Below are 20,636 nucleotides of genomic sequence, written 5' to 3'. Positions count from 1 at the left end.
TTTTTTTTTTTTAATTTCGACAAAATGTATTCGTAATGAACAGCCGAAATGCCCGTTACAAATAACGGGCTATTTGTAACGGGCAGTGCATATGCCCGTTACAAATATCCCGTTATTTGTAACGGGCATTTCAGCTGCCCGTTACGAATAGCCCGTTATTTGTAACGGGCATTTCAGCTGCCCGTTACGAATAGCATGTTATTTGTAACGGGCATTTCAGCTGCCCGTTACGAATAACTTGTTATTTGTAACGGACAAGTGCCCGTTACAAATAACATATTTAATCGTAACGGCCGTATACGTAACGGCCGTTGCCCGTTACGGAAAGCCCGTTTTTGCCCGTTACGAATAGCTTTTTTTCCACTAGTGTAGGAATGAATTTATCCCACATGCACGGGAAGTTATTACTACCCATAAGCCTAGCATTTTCATCATTTTAGAAACCAAAAGTGATGGTAATCATGCTTCTCAAGTTTCTAAATTGTTAAGTTTTGATGATTTCCAATTTGTCAAACCCAATGGTCTTAGAGGGGGAATTTGGTTGATGTATAAAAATTCAATTGAATTAATTGACTACCAGGTTGGAACAACTAGAAACTACTTCCATGCTCTCTTTAAATTTACTCCGGACAGTAAGGAGGTTCTCCTAACAGTCGTGCATGCCCCTTCTTCTCCTTCGGAGAGGCATAGGCTCTGGGATGAGCTTCGTTCTAACCTTCCTCCTGACGACACCCCCTGGCTTTTCCTCGGTGATCTGAATGAGGTTACTAAACCCTATGAAAAGTTAGGGGGACTGAGGTTTAGACAGTCTTAGTGTGCTGATTTAAATCGGTTAGCTGATGCTGCTAGTTTGGTGGACTTAGGCTTCTCCGGCAACCCTTTTACTTGGCATAATGCTAGGGAACGGTTGAAGCTGATTCAAGAAAGACTGGACATGGCTTTGGGGAATCCAAGTTGGCTGAATAACTACCCAAACAATTAGGTAATTCACTTTGCTCGTACTCATTCGGATCATTGCCCTATTATTATTTCTTTATTTGATAAGTGGAAAGGTGGCCCTTTTCCTTTTCGTTGCAAAGCTGCTTGGTTGGAGCATCCTAACTTTAAATCTTTCTTTATTCATAATTGGGAGATCCATCATTTTGATTTTATGATGAAAGGGAGGGATGAATTTTTAATCAATATCAAACATTGGAATCATGACATCTTTGGTAATATTACTAATAAAAAAAAGAGATTAGTAGCTAGAATCAATGGAATCCAAATTGCACTTTCTAAAAACTACTCGGCTTTCCTTGTCTCTTTGGAAAAGGATCTGCTTTTAGAGCTCAATCATATTTATAAAATTAAGAGGATTATTTGGGCTCAAAAATCAGGTTTGGATTGGAGAAAGCATGCAGACTGTAACACCAAATGCTTCCACCTTTTGGCTAATATTAAAAAACCTAGAAGTAAAGATTTATCTTTAAAAGACAACAATGGAACTTGGATAAATGATTTAGATTTGCTGCGCCAAATGGCTAGGGATTACTTCATAAAAGTTTTCCAATCTGTTCCTATCAATCAAACCCTTTTACAAATTTTTTTTTCCATAAGATTTAGAGCTTTCTACTTTTGATGGTTTTGATTCTCCCCCCTCAATGGATGAAATCAAAACTGTCCTTTTTGAAATGGATCCGATTAAATCCCCAGTTCCAGATGGTTTACAGCCTGTTTTTTTCCAAAAAAATTGGAGTTCTTTAAAATATTGTTTAACCTCTTTTGCGGGTGATTGTTTCACCAAAGGTGTTATCCCTCAAGCCATTAATGATTCTTATATTTCTCTTATTCCTAAATGTGATAGTCCTACTTCTATGAAAGACTTTAGACCTATTGGCCTTTGTAATACTATCTATAAGATTATTACTAAATGCATTTCTAATCGCTTAAAACCCATAATGAATGACCTAATTATTCCCTTTCAATCTAGTTTTATTCCTAATAGATCTATTGAGGAAAACATTATTATTATTAAGGAGGTTGCCCACCACTTTAATAAAGCTTCTAAGAAAGCTAATTTAATGGCCCCTTAAAATAGATATCTCCAAAGCTTTTGACAGTTTAGAATGGGGCTTTATAAAGGATACTCTCCTTGGTATTAATCTCCCTTCTAATCTTATTAACCTGATTCTAAGTTGTATTTGTTCTCCTTCCATTTCTCTTCTCTGGAATGGTGAGATAAATGATTCTTTCTCCCCTTCGAGAGGTATTCGTCAAGGGGACCGCCTTTCCCCGTATATTTTTGTTCTTTTCTTAGATCGACTTTCTTGCATGATCCAATCTAAAGTTAATGAGGGTTCTTGGATGCCTTTGAAAATCACTAAGGATGTTAGTATTTCTCATTTACTCCATGCCGATGATGTTTTTCTTTTTGGGAGAGCTACCTCCTCTAAAATTGATGTCATGATGGAAGTCCTCAATGATTTTAAATGTATTTCAGGTTTATCTATAAACATTTAGAAATCCTCTGCTATTTTCCCTAGGAAAATGAATTATAATATTAGAAGATCGATTTGTGATATTTGTAAAATTGCTAATACCACAAATTTTGGGAAATATCTTGGTATTATTATTAGTCATAAACGTTTGAGTCATCTAGATTACTTCCCTCTCCTTAATAAAACTTGTAATAGAATCAAGGGGTGGCAAGCTAAACTTTTAAATATGGCGGGAAGATGTACTCTAATTAAGTCTGTTCTTAATTCTTACCCCGTTTATGCCATGCAAACTAACTTTTAGCCCGTTAGTGTTCTTACTCAAATTCAAAAAAATTGTAAACAATTTCTTTGGAACCGTGTCAATAGATCTAGATATATTCCGAGAACAAATTGGAATGTTGTCTGTGACCCTATGGCCAAAGGAGGTCTTGGTATTAGAGACCTAAGGAGATGAAATCTTTCTTTTATGGCTAAATTAGGTTGGAAAATTTTAACTCAACCTATCAAATTATGGGTTAGGATTCTAACCTCTAAATACCTTAAGTATAGCAATTTCCTAGATTACAATTTAAAATGTACTGACTCTCTATTATTTGGAAGGATATTCTCTCAAGGAGAGACATTTTGAAATCTGGAATCATTATTCATATTGGGGATGGGGAAGACACTTCTCTTTGGTATCACCATTAGATTGGTGAATGTCCTTTATACCAAATTCCTAACATCAAAATTCCGGATTCTAAAGGGCGTTGGCGTGTTTCTAACATCATTAGAAACAATGCTTGGTATCTTAATGATATCAAACACCTTATTCCTTCTTCCATCTACATTTTAATCCTTGCTTATCCTCTCCCTCAGCTTGTTCATGTTAATGACAGATTGAAGTGGACTCTTGACAAATCTGGGGGTTTTACTATTAAATCAGCCTATAACTCTACTTCACCTTAATTCAACCTCAACACTTCCTTCTTGTCTTTATTTTCTTGGAAAAATATGTGAAAAATTAAGGTTCCTTATAAGTACAAAATGCTGGCTTGGAACTTGATTAAAGATATTCTTCCTTCTACTACTTCTCTTAACAAAAAAATTAATTGGTTTGATCCTATTTGTATTAGATGTGAAGCACCTTTGGAAAACACCATCCATATTTTTAAATATTGCCCTAATTCCACAGTTTTTTGGTCTTTGGTTTTCCAGAAATTTCATAAAAATTCTTTTGATTTAAACATATTTTATAAAACCAACCTCACTGACTGGTTGGCTTTTAACTTTTCTTGTGATTCTCATTGGAAAACTCTTTTTTTGATTGCTATTTGGCATATTTGGAAAAATAGAAACATGGCCATTTTTGAGAATAAAATGTTGTTCATTCAATGAACTTTTAACAAATTCCTAGTGGATTATCTGTGTACTCTAAAATTAAAACAGGTGAATCTAGCCACTCCTAGCTCTTCTGCTGCTCCACCAGCAAGGATTTGGGAACCTCCTCAATACGGCCACTTCAAACTCAACACAGATGGTAATCCCCCATATTTTTAGGGTAAATTACAATATATTTCTTTATTATTTACATGAATACTTTATTTTGATTTCAATATGTAAATTATTTTATGCAAAATTTATTTGAACTTTATTAAATAAATAAGTTTTATTTTTAATTAAAATCCTTTTCTTATTCACTAACCATGATTGTCAATAATGTTGGAGCCTATTTTTCACTTAACCCAACATATTGTGGCCCAAAAATAAGTCATTAATCTTAATAGGATTGGAATAAGGGATTAAACACCTAAGCCCATAAACCTATATAAACCCCAAAACCCTCAAAATCCCCCCCCCCCTCTAATCTCACGTAATATTCATTACTACTGCTTGCCTCTTCTTCTTCCTATTCATGCATCAACTAGCAAAAAAAAAAAAAAAAAAAAAAAAAGAGTTGCTGCTGCCGTACACCCTTGCTGGCGCAGCCACGCCGCCCACCACCGGCGCCGCCAAGCGACCTCCGACCACCACACCACCAGTTCGCCCCCTCCCCTCTCCTTTCTTCTTCTTTTGTTAATTTAATTCAAGTTTTAATCTTTATCAAATTTTGTCATTAAATTATTATTTTTATGGTTTGATTATGTATATGGATTGTAAAAGATTTTAAATTTATGAGTATTACTATGTTTAAACTATAAAATAAAATTTCAGATTTATTTAGCTAAGAAAATAAGGGTTTAAACCTTGGTTTTTCATGATATTAGGGCTTAAAATGTGTTAGTCAAGTTTCTTAAGTATACAGTGTTTATATTATGTTAAAATCATAATTTTTAGTGGTTAAAACTAATTTTCAGATTATTAAAAATGTAGATTTGGGAATTTAAAGCATTCTAAATCATGTTTCTTAGAGTTTTCTATACACTATATGATCGTTATGAATAATTTATGTTAATAGCTTATTAAAGTATCAAGTTTAAAGTTTAAATTAATTTTCCAGATTTTTGTAGTCTGAATTTTATTGTTTCGGTATAAAAAATAATAGGTTTTGATGTTTCTATATATATATTTAAGCTATTATTCCATTATTACAAGTATGGGTTGTTAAATTTGCAAAGGATGTGTATAAACTAAATTTTCAGATTTCGTTAGTAACTTAAACATGCTGTAATTTCATGTATAAAGGTGTATTTTAAGGCTTTTATGAAGGAAACTTAAAGAATTATATATAAGATTTTAATTTTAGAAAAAGGGAAGGTTTTAAAATGTTGTTTAATTGGATTTTGAAGGTTTTAAAGTAAGTTAGTATTGCTGTAAATTTGATTGTTTGGGTATTGATTGAGATCTTATTGTTTAGTTTAAAAGAGGACTTTATTGAAGGTGATTTCTAGTTAGTAAAGTGGCATACCAACTCGTTTACTCAAGGTACGTACGAGTTACGAAACCTTGTCTTTAGATGCATGTTTAGGGATGTATCGAGAACTTAGTATCATGTATAGAGAAGACTGAGCTTAATTGTTTGGTTATACATTGTGATTTCCGTATGTTGTGTATTATGCTACTTTGCAAGTATTATTTATGCATTAATTTGTTAAGATGCACTTAGAGGCAAAGCTACGTGACTATGTGGAATGATTTATTACTCGTTCATGACTATTGAGATAGAATGAGTAAAGGAAGAATTTAAGTCTTATAAGGCGAGGTTAAGGTTTTGGGGTGCTTTATACACTCAAGGTGTTTATACACCGAGGTAGTTAAAGGAATCAATAATAAATACGGCTTGTCACTATTAAGTCAAGAATTGAATTTGGAAACTTGGTTTACTTGATTGAATTGATATTGGATTGATTGTATTGTTTTGCATAAGAGTCATCACAAAGTCTAAACTTGTAAATCACGTAAAGTGCAAGATGGATGAGCAATAAAACTCTAGATTTGTGCACATCTGGAGTAATGGCAATCAAGGGTTGGGGTACACGGGGTATTAGCCGTGCACTTTTCTAGAGGCCGTTTGATCTACGAGTCTCTTGTTTCAAATACTTTTCAAAAACTAGGAGTTAGATGAGATCTCATACTAGCTATGGTCGCGGAGTCACGCCCGTGGCCATTGGATGTTTATTGATGTTTCCGAAAGGAGGCATGGGGTTTTTCTTTATTGATGTTCCAAATGGAGCATGGCATGGGATGGACAACCTTGTCTATTGCTTAATCCGACGAATAAAATGAAATGATTTAATTATTATTAACTAGTGAAGTCTTAGTAAAGTTGACAGTTGAGTCGTGTGTTTGAGTCTATAATTTAATTGTCTATGATGGTTGAATATTAGTAGCATGCTAGGGATTTCTTATTATATTTCGTAGCTTGTATGTATTCAGCGTTGCTGATTGCGTGCTTTTGTGTGTCTTTCTTTGGTCATGGCCTTCGCCTTTCAATGACCCTGTTATGATCCAATCTTTACGCTTGTAATATTAGGGAGTAGATTAATCACAGGTATTTGCATAAAGTGGGACTTGCATCAAGTGATGGGTAATTGAGGGGAGAGTTGGTTCTACTTATGATTTATTTCTCGCAAAACATTAAACTTTCTCAAACTCTACTTTGATTTTATATACTACTTTGTTAATTGGGTTTTGAATAAGGGCCTTAATGGTTCTAACTTGTAAGATTTAATTTGGGTTTTAATTATTGGTTTGAAACTCTAATTTAATTGAATTAGTTTTCCGCTGCTAAATTCTGAAATAGCCTTAACGTTTGAACACGTGGCGGTAGCACGTCAGTAATTCTCTTATATTTTGTTTAGGGTATTTACAAGTTTTAAAAGAGAATTATTGGGGTGTTACACTCTTGGGTAAAGCTGGAAAGTGCAAGTGGAGGTGGTGTTATCAGGTGTGCTAAGGGGATCTGGCAAGAGGGTTTCTCGATCAACTACAATGCTATGTCTGCTGCTGCCTCTGAGCTTTTAGCCATCAGAGAAGGTTTACTTGTTGCTTGAAAAAGGGAAATCAGGTACCTTGATCTTGAAACTGATGCAGATGCCCTCTCCAAGATGTTGAAAAATCCAGATGCTTTCAAAGACCATGATCTAGGAAACATAATCAGGGATGTTGCTTCCATCCTCAAGGGTAATTGGAATGTTAGCATTTACCATGTCAGCAGGTCTGCTAACAAAATTGCAGACACTTTGGCTATCAATGGAAGAACAAAGGTCAAGAGAGGGGAGAAAGAAACCTACTTCTACCCCCCCTGCTGATGTTTTTGAGCAATATGCCACGGAAATTCCAGACTACCAGCCCTAAGTTTGATCTTCAATGGACTGCTGCAGGCTCCTGTCATCTTATGATCCACAATGTGTTATGCAGGAAATCTTTTGGTTAAGTATTCGTCTTCTAAAGTTGATATTTTAGCTACTTTCACTATATATGTAATTATTACCCAGGGTATGATTTGGTTGCGGCTTATGCACCAATCTATCCTCCTTTTGCTGCTTATTCTGAACTTGGCTGATGCCATTATAATATAATATATATATGTTCCTTTTTGCGTAAAAAAAAAGATAGTTAAATGATCTTAGTACCCAAGATGGATGGAGGTATCTTCGCCCAAAATTTGTATTAATTAAGGCGTCCTTTGTTGAATTACAAATCTATTGTAATTTACTTTTTTTTTTTTTTTTTTTTTTTTTTTTTTTTTTTTTTTTTTTCACATTTCATCATCAATAGAGAAAATAAAGAAAGGAAGAGAGGGGTATTTTAACTTGCCTTCAATTGAAATATTTTTTAGTTGTGGCCAAATGTGGTGGATGGAGAAACAATTGACATCCTTCATGAGTTGATGAAGGAATTTACATTTCTCTGTTAGGCACAGAACAGAAAATACTCTTTTGTTAACTTGCAAGACAAACGAAATCATTTTAAATTTACATCATAAGATAGACTAATAGCAACTCATACAAAAATGACCACTTATCCAATATCACCAATGCAATCATGCATATCAACTCATTTTAATATTGAAAAACAATTACTTTGTTCCATTAAGTTCGACATTTATTTATATCCAATAATTATATTGAATAATACATTATGTTCAAGCCTGTCAAAATTAAGTTTTTCACTATGGTTAATGTTAAGTAATTGATTTACAAAAATATGTGAATTTCTTTGAATTATGTTTATCTAGTAATTATGATTGAATACTTTAAGCAAATGTGCATATGAATTATGGAGTACTTAAAAAAAACATGTGTAAAGATAGCAAATTAATTTCTACGTTAAATTTCGTCTAAAAATTTTCATAAATTTGTTCGATTCTTTTTCCACAAACTTTCATATGTGGCCGACTATACGGTGTGACCAACCATTATGGGGGTTGCTTTGTTAGTGCTATAGGGGTTACTCACTCGGTCAGGGGTTACTAAGTCAGTCAGGAGTTATTTGGTCGGTTAGGGGTTACTCGGTCAGAGGTTACTTGGTCGGTTAGGGGTTACTCGGTCATAGGTTACTCGTCGATTAAGGGTTACTTGGTGTGTGTCAGTTGGCCACATCTGGCCACACGGTGTGGCCAGCCGCACACAAAACTTGTTTTTCTTTTTCTCTTCTTTAAATAAAATCATCTTCGTTCAAATTGCTATTCAAATTTTATCAGATATTCACAAATATAAAACACTCAATTTGATTTTTAGGGTTTTAATTTTTCTGATTTTGGTAATTTGAACAATTAGCTCTTCAATTCAACAAAATTTCTTAATAATAGATTGATTGAAGAAGATATATCTTGAATGTTGCATATGAATTCTAAGATAATTTGAAGAATTTTGAAAAATAAAGTAAGACAAGGAAGAGCGGGAGAACAAATATAGAGGAAGGATTTTTTTTTTTAAAAAAAAAAAAAAAAAAATTAAAACGCCAGCGTTTTGACCCCTTGGCCATGGTACTCCTAGAGTAATGTAGAAATTGCGAAAGATTTAGAGAAGTAAAGAATAGAGACTCGTGTGAGATAGAGAGAATTCATGTGCATAAATTTTAATGTTTAAATCATTGTGAAACTTTCTAAAATGATAATTGTTGCAATATTAGGGGAATAGAGGTAGTAGTACCCAAAATTTCAATGCTGCCCCACACTTATTTGATGTTACCCTCTGCATTTGAAATTTTGAACCAATAAGTTTGTCTTTTTTGTTTTTTGGTAACCTAAATGTAGAAATTCTAAAACTCGAAGTTAAAATCTTTGGATCTAAGCATCTTTGCGGCATTCCAATAGCATTAGTAAAATGTAGAAACAAACCCAAGGTTAGTCAGGATATGAATCATATGATGCAGAAATGAGATGTCGTAATTATTTAGTTGATTTATAGTACAATCTTGCTTCCAATTTTTCTTAGTTTCTAGTCAATGTCATGTATAATCATGTTCTCCAAGCTGTGGTGACCATAACAGAAGAACTAGCATACAAGTATATGCAAAAGAATGAAGGTTAAGAAGCTGATCGGATGCATTCTAAGGGAATATATTTAGGTAATTTTGTGGTTCTTCTCGACTTTAAGACGCTCACATTTCTTCCTCTATTATGTGCTGGACTTGTACGCAACTGGAGTAAACATAAAATACGGTCCCTAAACTTTGCCAAAAGTTTGATTTTGGTCTTTATACTTTCAAAAGTATGATTTTGGTCCCTCAACCACCAACGACTCATCAATTGTGGTGGCTACTACAATGAGTCAGCAAAGTTTAAGGACATTGCCTTATTTTATTGCTGACTGGACTATAGTTTAGGGACTTCTAATGCTGACTGGACCAAGGTTTAGGGACTTTGCCTTTTTTTTTTTTCAATTGCTACTAAATATGTTAATTAACCATATATACCCTTAATTAATCTAAACTATTATTTCCCTTCAAAAAAAAAAAAATCTAATACTATTATTTTATTTCTCTATCTAATCTTGAATTTATTTAATTTCCCACATTAATTTTAATAACTTTATGTTTCTCTCTCCTCAACTTCTTACCTTCCCCATTTTTAAAGCTCCACCACCCTACATATCTAACCCACTTCCACCAGCACCACCCTCTCCCACCGGAACCTAAACCCCCACCAAAGCCACCAAATTCCCCACTGTACTACTCCCACTAAAATCACCCAAAACCCAATCACTTCCTATGAAAACCGCCATAACCCCCACCAACACCATCAACGAACCACCAACATTGCTGCCATAAAAAATGAAACACCAAAACCATCAACACTCCAACCGAAAACCACCAAAACCTCTATCACTCTCACCAAAACCATCACCACTCGCATTGAGATTGACCAATACCCCCACCACTCTCAGCGAAAACCACCTACACCGCCACCACTCTCACTGAAAACCACGCACCACCTCTAGATTTTCAAGCCTCTAACTTATCAATGCATCCAGATCTATAACCTAAAAAATTATAAGTATATATTATTATCCAAACTCAAGGTGGTGGTCGTCTCGTGAGCTTGACATGGTTTACTCCTTTATTTTTTTTTTCTTAAATTCAAAACTAATTGTTTTCGATTTGTTTTTTTTTTTTTTCAATTTAATTGGCTTTTCTAGATTTGTTGGAAATTTTGGTTTTTTTTATTTTATTAATTTTAAGACAGTTGTGGTGTAATGATGGTGATTGCGGTGGTTTATGTAGTGGCGGTGGATGTGGTGGTGGAGGTTACTATTGTGGTTTTATTTTTGGGGCAAAGCAAAAACCAAAGCGCGTCGTTTTATTTTTGTGGTGTTTCATTACGCCACATGTCTTGCTGAGTCTCTAAACTTTCCCGTTAAAAAATATCTAATGCCAAGGTCCCTAAACTTTCATCATTCTTAATATAAAATGACATGTCATATGGGCAAAGTCCCTAAACTTTCCCCTTCATTTGACAACTCAGCAATTTAGTCCTTAAACTTTGCCTAGTCATCAATTTTTTCGCCGGAATAAGTGTTTAGTGGTGGTGGAGGGATCAAAATCAGACTTTTGAAAGTTGAGGGACCTAAATCAAACTTATACCAAAGTTTAGGGACCGTATTTGGTCTTTACTCTACGCAACTGCTAATTTTAACTCGTGATGATATTAACTTAGTTAAGTGGTTTTTAATAAGAACTTGATACATAACTGATGCTGTCATTTGACTGACGGAGTATATCTTCTCATAAATACCAAAATGAACATAAATGAGTAACCATTTTTCACAATAGTCCGACAATTTTAATTTCTTTTGATACTGGCTTCAAGGGCATACAACCACAGACGTTAATTTTTCTAGAATTTAGGCCCTCCATGTTTAATGATTATGTTAGACAGAAAGGGTAATGAAACAAAAACATGATGTATTGTAACACATTGACTATAAACACGACCAGTCGCTCCTTAAATATGCGACAAAAAATGGCCAATAAATTTTCCATTAACCTTAAGTCATGTAACCTTCCTGCTCCCTTTTAGAGCTGCGGTAATGCCAGTATATTCATCCCAGAATCCTTAATTGTATTCAAACATCGATCCTCTCAATCAAGATACATGCAAGCTGGAGGAATGGGGATAAAAATTAGTCAGTACAGGAGTAACTTGTTTTCTAAGAATCTACTGAAATTATTACTTAAAAAGCCAAGAGATAACCGAGCCCCACCTTGAAGATTCAGCCATAAGCTTAGCTAGTTCAGTGAAAGTAGGATAAAATTAATTAACATGTATCTGGAGAAAAGTCGAAGAGGGCACCTCAAGTTCTAGCTGAAGCAAAAATCTACCCAAATTGATAGGAAAAAATCCACCCTAAGTTTCCTGTACAAGAGCTGCTCGCTCAGGATTCAGAAGGAGCAACTGCTGCATGTCCTTCGGCAGAACACTAAACACTGCCTGTAGATCTTCCTGCAGCTTCTGGCAACTTTTCATAGAGTCTTGTCCACTTGTTCCAGACTTCTGCAGCTGATTCAAAAGTCTCAGTTGTAAAATTCACACAACACAGAGCTCTAGAATTTTTAATTGCTTGAACTTCTGTTGAATGTAAAGCAATGGAACTTAACAGTTTCAATGGTATGGAGACTTATAAAGAACAAGACAAATTGCAGATGTACCAGGTACAATATCAGACATCACCACGACAATTGTACAGACAATAGTGAAAAGTAATTAAATCCTATTCACTTGTTACTGGGGCATGGTAAGAGGATAACCCATGTTTCTTTTAAACACCTACACAATTAAGCCCAGAGGAAGCCAGGTCATGTTTCCACATTTTGGGATCCACTAAATAACATTGATCGACTACACAGTAGACAGTTAGAAACAATGTCCTCTCTTCTTGGTTAACTACAATCCTCTTCCTTGCACAAAAAAAATGGTAGTCGATAGAATCATTTCTTTTTCACTACATACACCTCTTCAAAAATAACTTAACATTTGAAGCAAAATGCCGTCCAAAAATTCGCATTTTTTAGATAAGTAAGCAGATATGGCTTTAATTATGTTTAACTTAATCACAAAAAATATGTTAATTGGATCATAATTATATAATCTTTTACCTATCAACTGTATACAACGAAGTAGCCATTAATAAAATAAAATGACATAAAATGATTCAACTTCAACTGCGGCCTCCACTTAAGGTCCCCTTGTACAAAACCTTGTCCAACACATAGGAGATACCCAAGATTAGGCAGTAAGTTTAACAAGCTCTTCACACCAAACACTAGTAGCCTAAATGGAAGAGTCAGGTATTCTTGACTATGATTTCCCTCAATCACATCACAAAAGCCAACCCTTTGGTATCAACATTCACATAAACTGCCAAAGTTAACATAACAAATTTGGCGTCTACCTCATTAAAAAAAAAAGACTGCCGCATTTTACTTGCCCTGTTTTCCTTTCAAGGGTCCCAATTTACTTGCTCCGTCATCCTAGTAAACTACCTACTCCTCTCTCACTCAGCCACCCAATTTTTACTCCACTATTTCGCTTGCATAAAACTGTATAAACGTCTAAGGGAAAAGTAAATAGGAACACAGGAAGTTAATAAAATGATGTCCCTTGATCAACTTGCTCCATTTCCTCCCACTCTAAACATCTCTGCAGGACATTTCTACAGTTTAGTCTTACCAAGGAGCTGACTATAAGGCTGACAGGATTATTACACTAAAGGACTGATGCTAAGACAGCAAGCTTCCATTCTCTGTGTTTTACATTTGAGATAAGCACAGTTACTGATCTAAGTACTGAGGCAGAGTAGGCAAAATATAGTAAGCCTATTTAGAATCTCTTAATCAATGATCAGTTACCAGTGAACTCCAGGGAGATGGAGTTCATGGATATATGAGGAACGGTTGCATCAAGTTGACACTTGATAACTACCACAATTCATGTGTACAGGTTAGATAAAATGATTGAAAAAAGTAATATTCTGAAACTGACAGTTTTCTGTGTGATTCAGTACAGAACCTACAAACCAAGCCAAACTTATGTTCTAAACAACCAACAAATGCTGAAACTACGAGTTATTAACAGTGATGGTTATTCCGTCAGAATACATTTGAAAAAAAAGACATTTGACAGCCCCAATGAACAAATACATCAAGGCAAACCCTTCTTCTTTCTAGTTTCCCAATCTACACGGACATCATTGGCAGTTTGGCACTACTTTGCATCACAAGGCTAATGATAAATGTCAAAGAGAACTGAAATTCAAGAGTGCAAACGGTTAGCAAATCTTTCTCCCCATGACAAAGTGACAAACTACAACAGCTCATGGGGGAAAAATTCCTTTTCTTAAGAGCATCCTCTATGGCCTTTGTATAATGCTAGAGGAGAAGCTCTTTGTCTTCTAAATTTCATTAATAGAGAAGACCAGAGTGAAATTTTAGACACAAACAAGTCCATTCTTCTTTAATTTTGGAGTAAAGGAAACCAAGTAATTCTCAAGCCTACTCATGATAACTAGAAAGGGGGATGAGGGGGAGACTGTATTTTAGGGCCATTGGAATCAACACAACTCATGCCAGGAAAGCATAAGATAACTAATACAACAATTTAGATATCAGACCCAATGAATAAGTTTAGCCCAAGAATCCTACTTGAGACAACAATGCTCTCCAGAGCTTACAAAATGAAAAAACATGATTCCTAGCATCAAAACCTTAGGCTAAAAACCACTCTTTAGAAGAGCTGTCAACAAGAACAGAAAGAGAAGCAATTAACAAACAGAAGAAAACAAAAACCTGTAATTCAGCTTCTTCATTCTGATAAACCCTTTACTAAAAACCAAAACATTCCATTGCTGGTGGGGTAGGTTATCAGGTTAAGGAGCAAATATCTCCAGCATCAGCAGAATGATGTATTATTGGGACACAGGGAACAAAGAATTCATTCTCCTTCCACTTATTCAAATTCTATAAAAGCTCAAAAAGGAAAAGGGAAAAAAAAAAAAAAAAGGAAAAGATAAAGAGTCTAAAATCTTCTCTAATGAGCTCCCATAAATCCTACAAGAAAATCAGAGTGAACCCTTTAATAAGAACTCTCCTCAAAAGGTCACTTCAAGGTTCAAACACTCTCAATGCTGAATAGAGATAGGGCCTAATCAACTCCATCAAAAATCAAAAACTCTATTCTCTCAAGGAAAAATAATCACAAATCTCATAGAAAGAGTTCTCAAATAGATAGTTGTAATCTCCTGAATTATTGCCTCCTTGCCATTAATAAGATCCCCTGAGGGTCTTCGTGGCTCTCATGCCCATTCTAGTTATCCAGGAATTCAGGTTCTAAACAGCATTGTCTTCAAGTCTATCTCTGAAGACAAGACCAAAAGGTAACTTTGGGGAGACAGGTGTCTAGGGAAGAAAGAAAAGAGGGGTTTTTCTCACCCAACGAGGGGAAAGCTCCTGAGCTTGATGGCTTTAATGCTCTATTGATTGTCTTGAAGAAGAGAGCAGTAGTAGGAGAAGCTGTATTGAATGCTATCCTTTCCTGCTTAAACTCTGGCAGTTTGCTTAGGGAGGTTTTATATACCGTTATTGCTAAAGTTCCCAAGCTGCCTAATGCCACAAAGCCAAGTAATGACAGACTCATTTCATGTTGTAACACCATTAATAAGTGCCTCACTAAGCTCATAGATTTTCTTGGTGAGTTTATTTTGATTGATCCATCAAAAACAACCTTTGTTCCTCGCGCAAAGTCTAATGGGTAACATTTTGCACTCAGGGTAGCCAGCCTATCTACAGACGTTAAAACTGCAATGCCTATGTTGATGTTGATGATGAAGTTTAGAATTGAAACAGATTCAGAATCACCTGCTCAGAAGTTAGGTTAGTACTGTGTTATACTAGACGCAGGCAAAGTCAAAAGAAGCTTATCAGAAAGAAGAGAAAAGTGAAGCTTCAAAGAGTTCAGGCTGTAATTTGATGAAAACGAAGGAGACAACAAGACTTCAGACGAATGGAAACTCGTGCTAAGAGATCTGCTTCAAGAAATGAGTTGCTGAATTGGTAATACTGAGTTGTAATCACCAAAATAAAAATGACGAAATCTTATAAATGCTAGAAATATACTTTTATTAATTATATCCATCATTAGTGTTTCAATCTGTCTTGGTGATCATCTTATGCTATAGATATCTACATTTTGTGGCCTTTTTAATTTTTATAATAATCAATACTGTTATTTTCAAACAGGAATCTTAGGAGCCGCTAATGCTACATGTCAAATTACAAGAATATTAACTTTTACCTAAAAATGAACAGGTTGTGATAATATAGTTCATACCCATGGCTAAACATCCATCAAACTTTCCATTTGGAATTTTTAAGTATGGATATGGTTAATCGGGTATTATATTAAATTCCACTATGTCATTAGAATTAATTAAAACACTTACTCCATTTCCAAAAGTTCTTAAAATTTACTACTTCCTCCATTTGTTTTAGATGCATCACTTTCTGACAATGGAAGTTTCAATTTAAATGCATCACTTTTCTTTTTAGTTAATAAAATCTCTCTCTCTCATGTCACATGGGCCCTCTTTATTTATTCTATCTCTCTCAACTCTCAAAATTGCCTAGGAGTCCATGAATTCAAAAGGGATGCAGTTTTTAAAAAAAATTAAGGAGAAAGTATTTACTCACCAATTAAGGAAATAGGAGAGAGTGTTATATGTTGTGAGTGCAAGAATAAAGGGTATAAAGTAAGAGAGACGGTAAAAAGGTGAGTGAGTGTAAGGATAAGAGTAAGTAAAAGAGTGGAAAGGTATAAATATAGTTAGGAAAGAGGGATAAGGTACTAAAAGGGGTTTGCCAAAAAGTGAGTGTAAAGGAACTATTCGAATGGATGAAAACGGAAAGCATTATGAACTTTCAATCGAAGGTAGTATGTCGATATATTAAAAAACAATAATAATTCTTTTTCATTATCTTAATTCTCGTAAGCGGTACTAACAACATATAGTAATTTTAACTTTAAACATAAGCTCTCATATTTGCATATGGGTAATTCTAACAAAAGGTTTAGTGAATCACTATTGTATAAGTAAAATAGTATAGCTTAAATAAGATCACTGAAATGACTGAACCAAATCATTCAACGCCAAACTAGTTCTTGCTTCAAGAATTAGATTTAAATAAGAATTTCTGAAGGTCACCTGCAACTCCCCAAGAAGGTGCCTTTCAATAGCATTGAAGGAGTCCACAACTTCTAATTCAGACATTTTTGATAAGAATTGATGGATATCGGTTTTCAATCTTGCTTTTTTCCATAATCTGTGCTGCTCTTGCTCAGCCACTGCACGCCTTCTAGAAAACCATGGCATAAAATTTTTCCCTTTAAGAAAACGCCTATCAATAGAACCACAAAGTTAGTGTCAGCCATAGTTGTAACTAAACAGTCAAGTAAAATATTATCTCTACAGCTCTACTATACACTTGCACTCCTCACCTGTATAAATCAAGCCAGTTTGATCTCATCCTCTTTGATAGAAATTTTCCTGGACCTCTTGCAGCTAAAGTATGAAGGAATTCCTCTGCGTTAAACGGAGGAAGAGGTGGTGGATCAACAAATGGTGAAGACCCTTCAGGAGGAGTATTGATCTTGAAATAAGGGCCAAAAGGAGACAAAAAATTGGTGGTAAGCTCCAGAAAATGCCGACGTAGAATCTCATTGTTCACAACAGACATAGATTCCTCAACCCTTGCTAACGTTCCCGCATCAACAAGCCTGTTCAAGATAGATGTATCTGGCTTGGTAGTTGCACCGTAAGTGGTCCAAACAGCTTCTTTGTGTTCTGTCATCAGACCAAGAGGACCATCCCTCCTCAACTTGACTGCATTTAACAAGCTCGATGGAGAAAATTTTCTCAAAGAGAGCTGTTGAACACCCAATCCTTCTAAGCGACCAGTTGGTCTACCAGAAGAGGACCCGGAAACAACGTTAGCACGGCTTGAATTAGCAACAGGACTTCCAACGGACACAATGTGTGGAAAATTGCGTAATGCTTTCAGGAAAAAGAGGTTTGTTACACCGAGTATCATAGGAGGAAAGGTGCCGCCATCTTGTAGTGAGTTCAAATGGGCAAATTCAGGATCATGAATGGTGAAGTAAGGCCTGAAGTCAATACTACAAAGTAGTGGAGCAACCAAACTCACAAGACCTGCAACAGCCTCGCAACACTGAGAAGGAGTTGGGGCAATGATAAGAACAGGCTCACCAACAAGTACTAACTCCCACAGAACCCAAAGCTGCAAGAGAATTCCCCGAAATATACCAAAAAGGTCTGCTTCATGGAAAAGGCCTAGGGGGATCGACTGATTAGTAGCAAGCAATGGAACCATAAGTGAGGCAGACTCTTCAAGCATCATTTTCTCATCTAAAGGCAAACTTTGGACAGGAGGCAGGTTCACTTTCAAGGTAGCATTACCAATGGGAAGTTCCATCAGCTTCCCCGGAACTGGAGGAGGCCACAATGACACATAAGCGGCAATATGCTCAAGAGCTTTCTTTCCTATGTCAAAGAACAATGGACCCATAATTTGCAACAAAGGCCTGAACACACTAGAAAATGGACTATGAGACAAGATCACCACCGACTTCTGTTCCCCACCTCGCTTAAGCCTCTCATCATGCCTTTGCCTATTAAAGACAAAGCCATACAAGAACCGAGAATCATCACCACTCTTATGGTTGCTCAATACCTGCAACACCTTCCCATTTGTGGCACACTTCTGAGGAGTATCTCTCTCTATCTCAACTATCTCAGAAGTAAGTACATTTGCTGCATCAACATTTCCCCGCCTTCGTATCCTAAAGAAGAATATGCAATCATGGATACTCGAACGATTTTGGTTTTGGGACACAGAATCCGGGAACGAACTAAAAGCCGTCCCAAGCTCCTCATCTTCAGATAAACAACCGGCCGGATAACATTCCTCTACTACTTGACCTTGCTCAAGATCAAACCTAATCACATAAAACGCCACAATCCATCGGTGTAACGACTCATTATCGACTTTCGGACTCGGTTCCGACTTTAATGAAAACGATGGGGAACGGCTCATTTCCCACAAACTTGAGACAAATTATCATCCAACAAAACATCATAATGGCAACATTTCACCAAAAACAAAACTACTAGATCACACTCAACAGTTCAATGAATCTCAGAATTGATCTACAGCAACAAAACATACAGCAAATCAACATTTTATCTAGTTCATATAGAAAAACTTCTCAATAATTCGACTTAATATAAAAAACAGAGCTTACCTGAACTTCACTCAACTCCAATCCTTAGAACACCGAGCAAAAATGCAACTTTTCCAATCGTTTTCTCTGAATTCAATTAAAGAACATCCCAGCAAATTCACTTTGATGTGAAGAAATCAATTTGCTTTTTTCAGATCTAGCAATGGGATCAATAGAGAAACCCTAAATTACAATATCGAATTTTTGAATCTGTGAGAAGAAAAATGGAAGTTAGGGTTTCGAATTTGCCGAAACAGTCGATCAGAATAATGGTTTTGTTGTTGCAGATGCCGGTGCCGGAAATGAGTAGAGCAAAGGCTAGTGGTATACGATGTGATTTTGTTTCTTTAGCCAATCTTTCTAAAAAAAAAAAAAAAAATTAAAAAATTAGCCAATCAAATGAAATTTGTAACGATTTTTAACGAATATTATAATATAAAAGGTTCCGGTTAAGAGTTAATCGTCTTGAAAAACAAGGACAAAATCGACATATTTGAGGGGAAACAAAAAGGTTAAACCGCTTAAACAGTAACCGCCATTGGCGGAAATTTAGCCCAATTATTTAAAAATTTGTCATTTGATTAAGGAAATTTTGAGTTTTGCTACCTGTGAAACACATGAGTTTCACTTTTGCTACGGGAAAATTTTTATTTTATTTTACTACCTTACAAATACCACTTTGTTAAAAATTGCTACCAGTTGACGTTTTCTGTTACTGGTGACATTAGGGGCCCAGTTAGTTAACTACTCCCCCTTATCATCTTCTCTCTCCTCGAATCTATCCCCTGCCAACGTAATTACTTTATTTCTCACTCATTGAATTCCATCAACGCCCAAAATTAACTCCATTGAAGCTTTTTTTTTTTTAACCACGAATCTTTCTCTCTCATCTGTCAGCATCCCCATCTTTCTTTATCACATCTTTTCTGCAATTTGGAGGTTGAACGAGCTTGCGTGGAAGCTTTTGACTGGTACAGCGAAGCAGGGGAGGAATCGTCATCTCCATTGTTGGAAGATTTAGATTCGACTGACAACGCTTGATTACAAGGTACGAAACCCTATCTACTTATAGTGGTCCAAAAATAGTGGTAATTTTGCAATTTTGTATGTAATTTGGGGTATTTTTGGGAGAATCTACAGTAAACCCTAAATTAGTGAGCTTTGATTATTTTATGCAATGTTGTTTGACTAACTAAAAATTGATGCAATCACAGTCATGTGGTAGGGTATGGGTATTTGCAATTGGCATTTTTTAATTAATTGAATTGATTTAGGTACTGTTTTAGGAATTAAATAGTGTTTGATTTGTTTATTGCTACTGTATTGTAGATTAAAGACATGGCTGATGATGATGATAATGTTGATGTTATTGATATTAAGATTAGAATATTTGGGGGTTTTATGTATAAGAGTCGTAGGGGAGTCCAGTACCAAGTGTATGAAGCTGGGTTCACTCATTGGAGAAGGGATGTCCCTTTGAATTGGTTAACAGTAGGGTATTTGAGGTATTTATGTGCTGAATGGTTTAGGTTCAAGGGACGAGTTGTACCTACATATTTGTACTGTGATACAAAGAGAAAGATAAGACTTGGATGACTGGTAAAAGGAAGATAGAAACTGTTGAGGCTGTACAAGGGTTAATATAAGCCAAGCATAGGGATGGGTATTTAGAGGTCTTTTGCACAGTTTCTGATGACCCTGCCCCTAGTGAGGACCCCTAGAGCACTTTAGTTGAAGACAATAACCCCACCTCGAACCAGCTGCAATCAAACTTGAATGAAAGCACTTCCTACTTAACTCCACATCTTTCTGGCCCACTGAATCTACATCCAACCCAACCCAAACAAAACCTCCACAAAGACAAAAAAAGTCAAATGTGACTGCCAGCCCACCTCAAACCCAGAAAAAAATCACAAACAAATACAGAACTTGTAGTGAGAAGG

General features: G+C 35.6%; 1 protein-coding gene and 1 long non-coding RNA gene across 4 annotated transcripts; one reads left to right on the top strand and one right to left on the bottom strand.

Moving 5' to 3' along the window:
* The first annotated feature begins 375 nt into the window (after positions 1 to 375).
* LOC145568570 (uncharacterized) lies at positions 376 to 7,514 on the top strand. The gene is made up of 3 exons (XR_014095846.1): positions 376 to 3,996; positions 5,314 to 5,381; positions 6,758 to 7,514. It is a non-coding gene; the product is annotated as an uncharacterized LOC145568570 (long non-coding RNA).
* Positions 7,515 to 11,125: 3,611 nt separating this feature from the next.
* On the bottom strand, positions 11,126 to 19,075 carry LOC145567387 (uncharacterized). 3 transcript variants are annotated; one of them, XM_081626653.1, is made up of 5 exons: positions 18,715 to 19,075; positions 16,891 to 18,619; positions 16,598 to 16,790; positions 11,695 to 11,901; positions 11,126 to 11,503 (listed from the first exon to the last, which is right to left on the bottom strand). In XM_081626653.1, exons 2-4 carry the CDS (start codon positions 18,504 to 18,506, stop codon positions 11,749 to 11,751), a joined length of 1,962 nt encoding a protein of 653 aa, XP_081482779.1. In that variant the 5' UTR covers positions 18,507 to 18,619; positions 18,715 to 19,075; the 3' UTR covers positions 11,126 to 11,503; positions 11,695 to 11,748. The 3 variants fall into 3 exon arrangements, with proteins under 3 accessions (XP_081482779.1, XP_081482780.1, XP_081482778.1); XM_081626654.1 differs by having other exon boundaries at positions 11,606 to 11,895; XM_081626652.1 differs by having other exon boundaries at positions 11,128 to 11,503; positions 11,606 to 11,901.
* Positions 19,076 to 20,636: the final 1,561 nt, after the last annotated feature.

The sequence above is a fragment of the Chenopodium album genome, chromosome 11 (genome assembly GCF_948465745.1).
Source record: "Chenopodium album chromosome 11, dcCheAlbu1.1, whole genome shotgun sequence".
Lineage (NCBI taxonomy): Eukaryota > Viridiplantae > Streptophyta > Magnoliopsida > Caryophyllales > Amaranthaceae > Chenopodium > Chenopodium album.
Note: the sequence above shows the minus strand (reverse complement) of the source record. Positions and strands in the feature narration are given on the sequence as shown.

Excerpts from the sequence above, each read along its gene's own strand:
- LOC145567387 (XM_081626653.1), bottom strand. The coding sequence starts at position 18,506 with ATGAGCCGTTCCCCATCGTTTTCATTAAAGTCGGAACCGAGTCCGAAA. Across the intron at positions 16,791-16,890 it reads AACTGGCTTGATTTATACAG|GCGTTTTCTTAAAGGGAAAA; the intron begins GTGAGGAGTGCA and ends TTCTATTGATAG. Across the intron at positions 11,902-16,597 it reads ACCTTCTTGGGGAGTTGCAG|CTGCAGAAGTCTGGAACAAG; the intron begins GTGACCTTCAGA and ends CTTTTGAATCAG.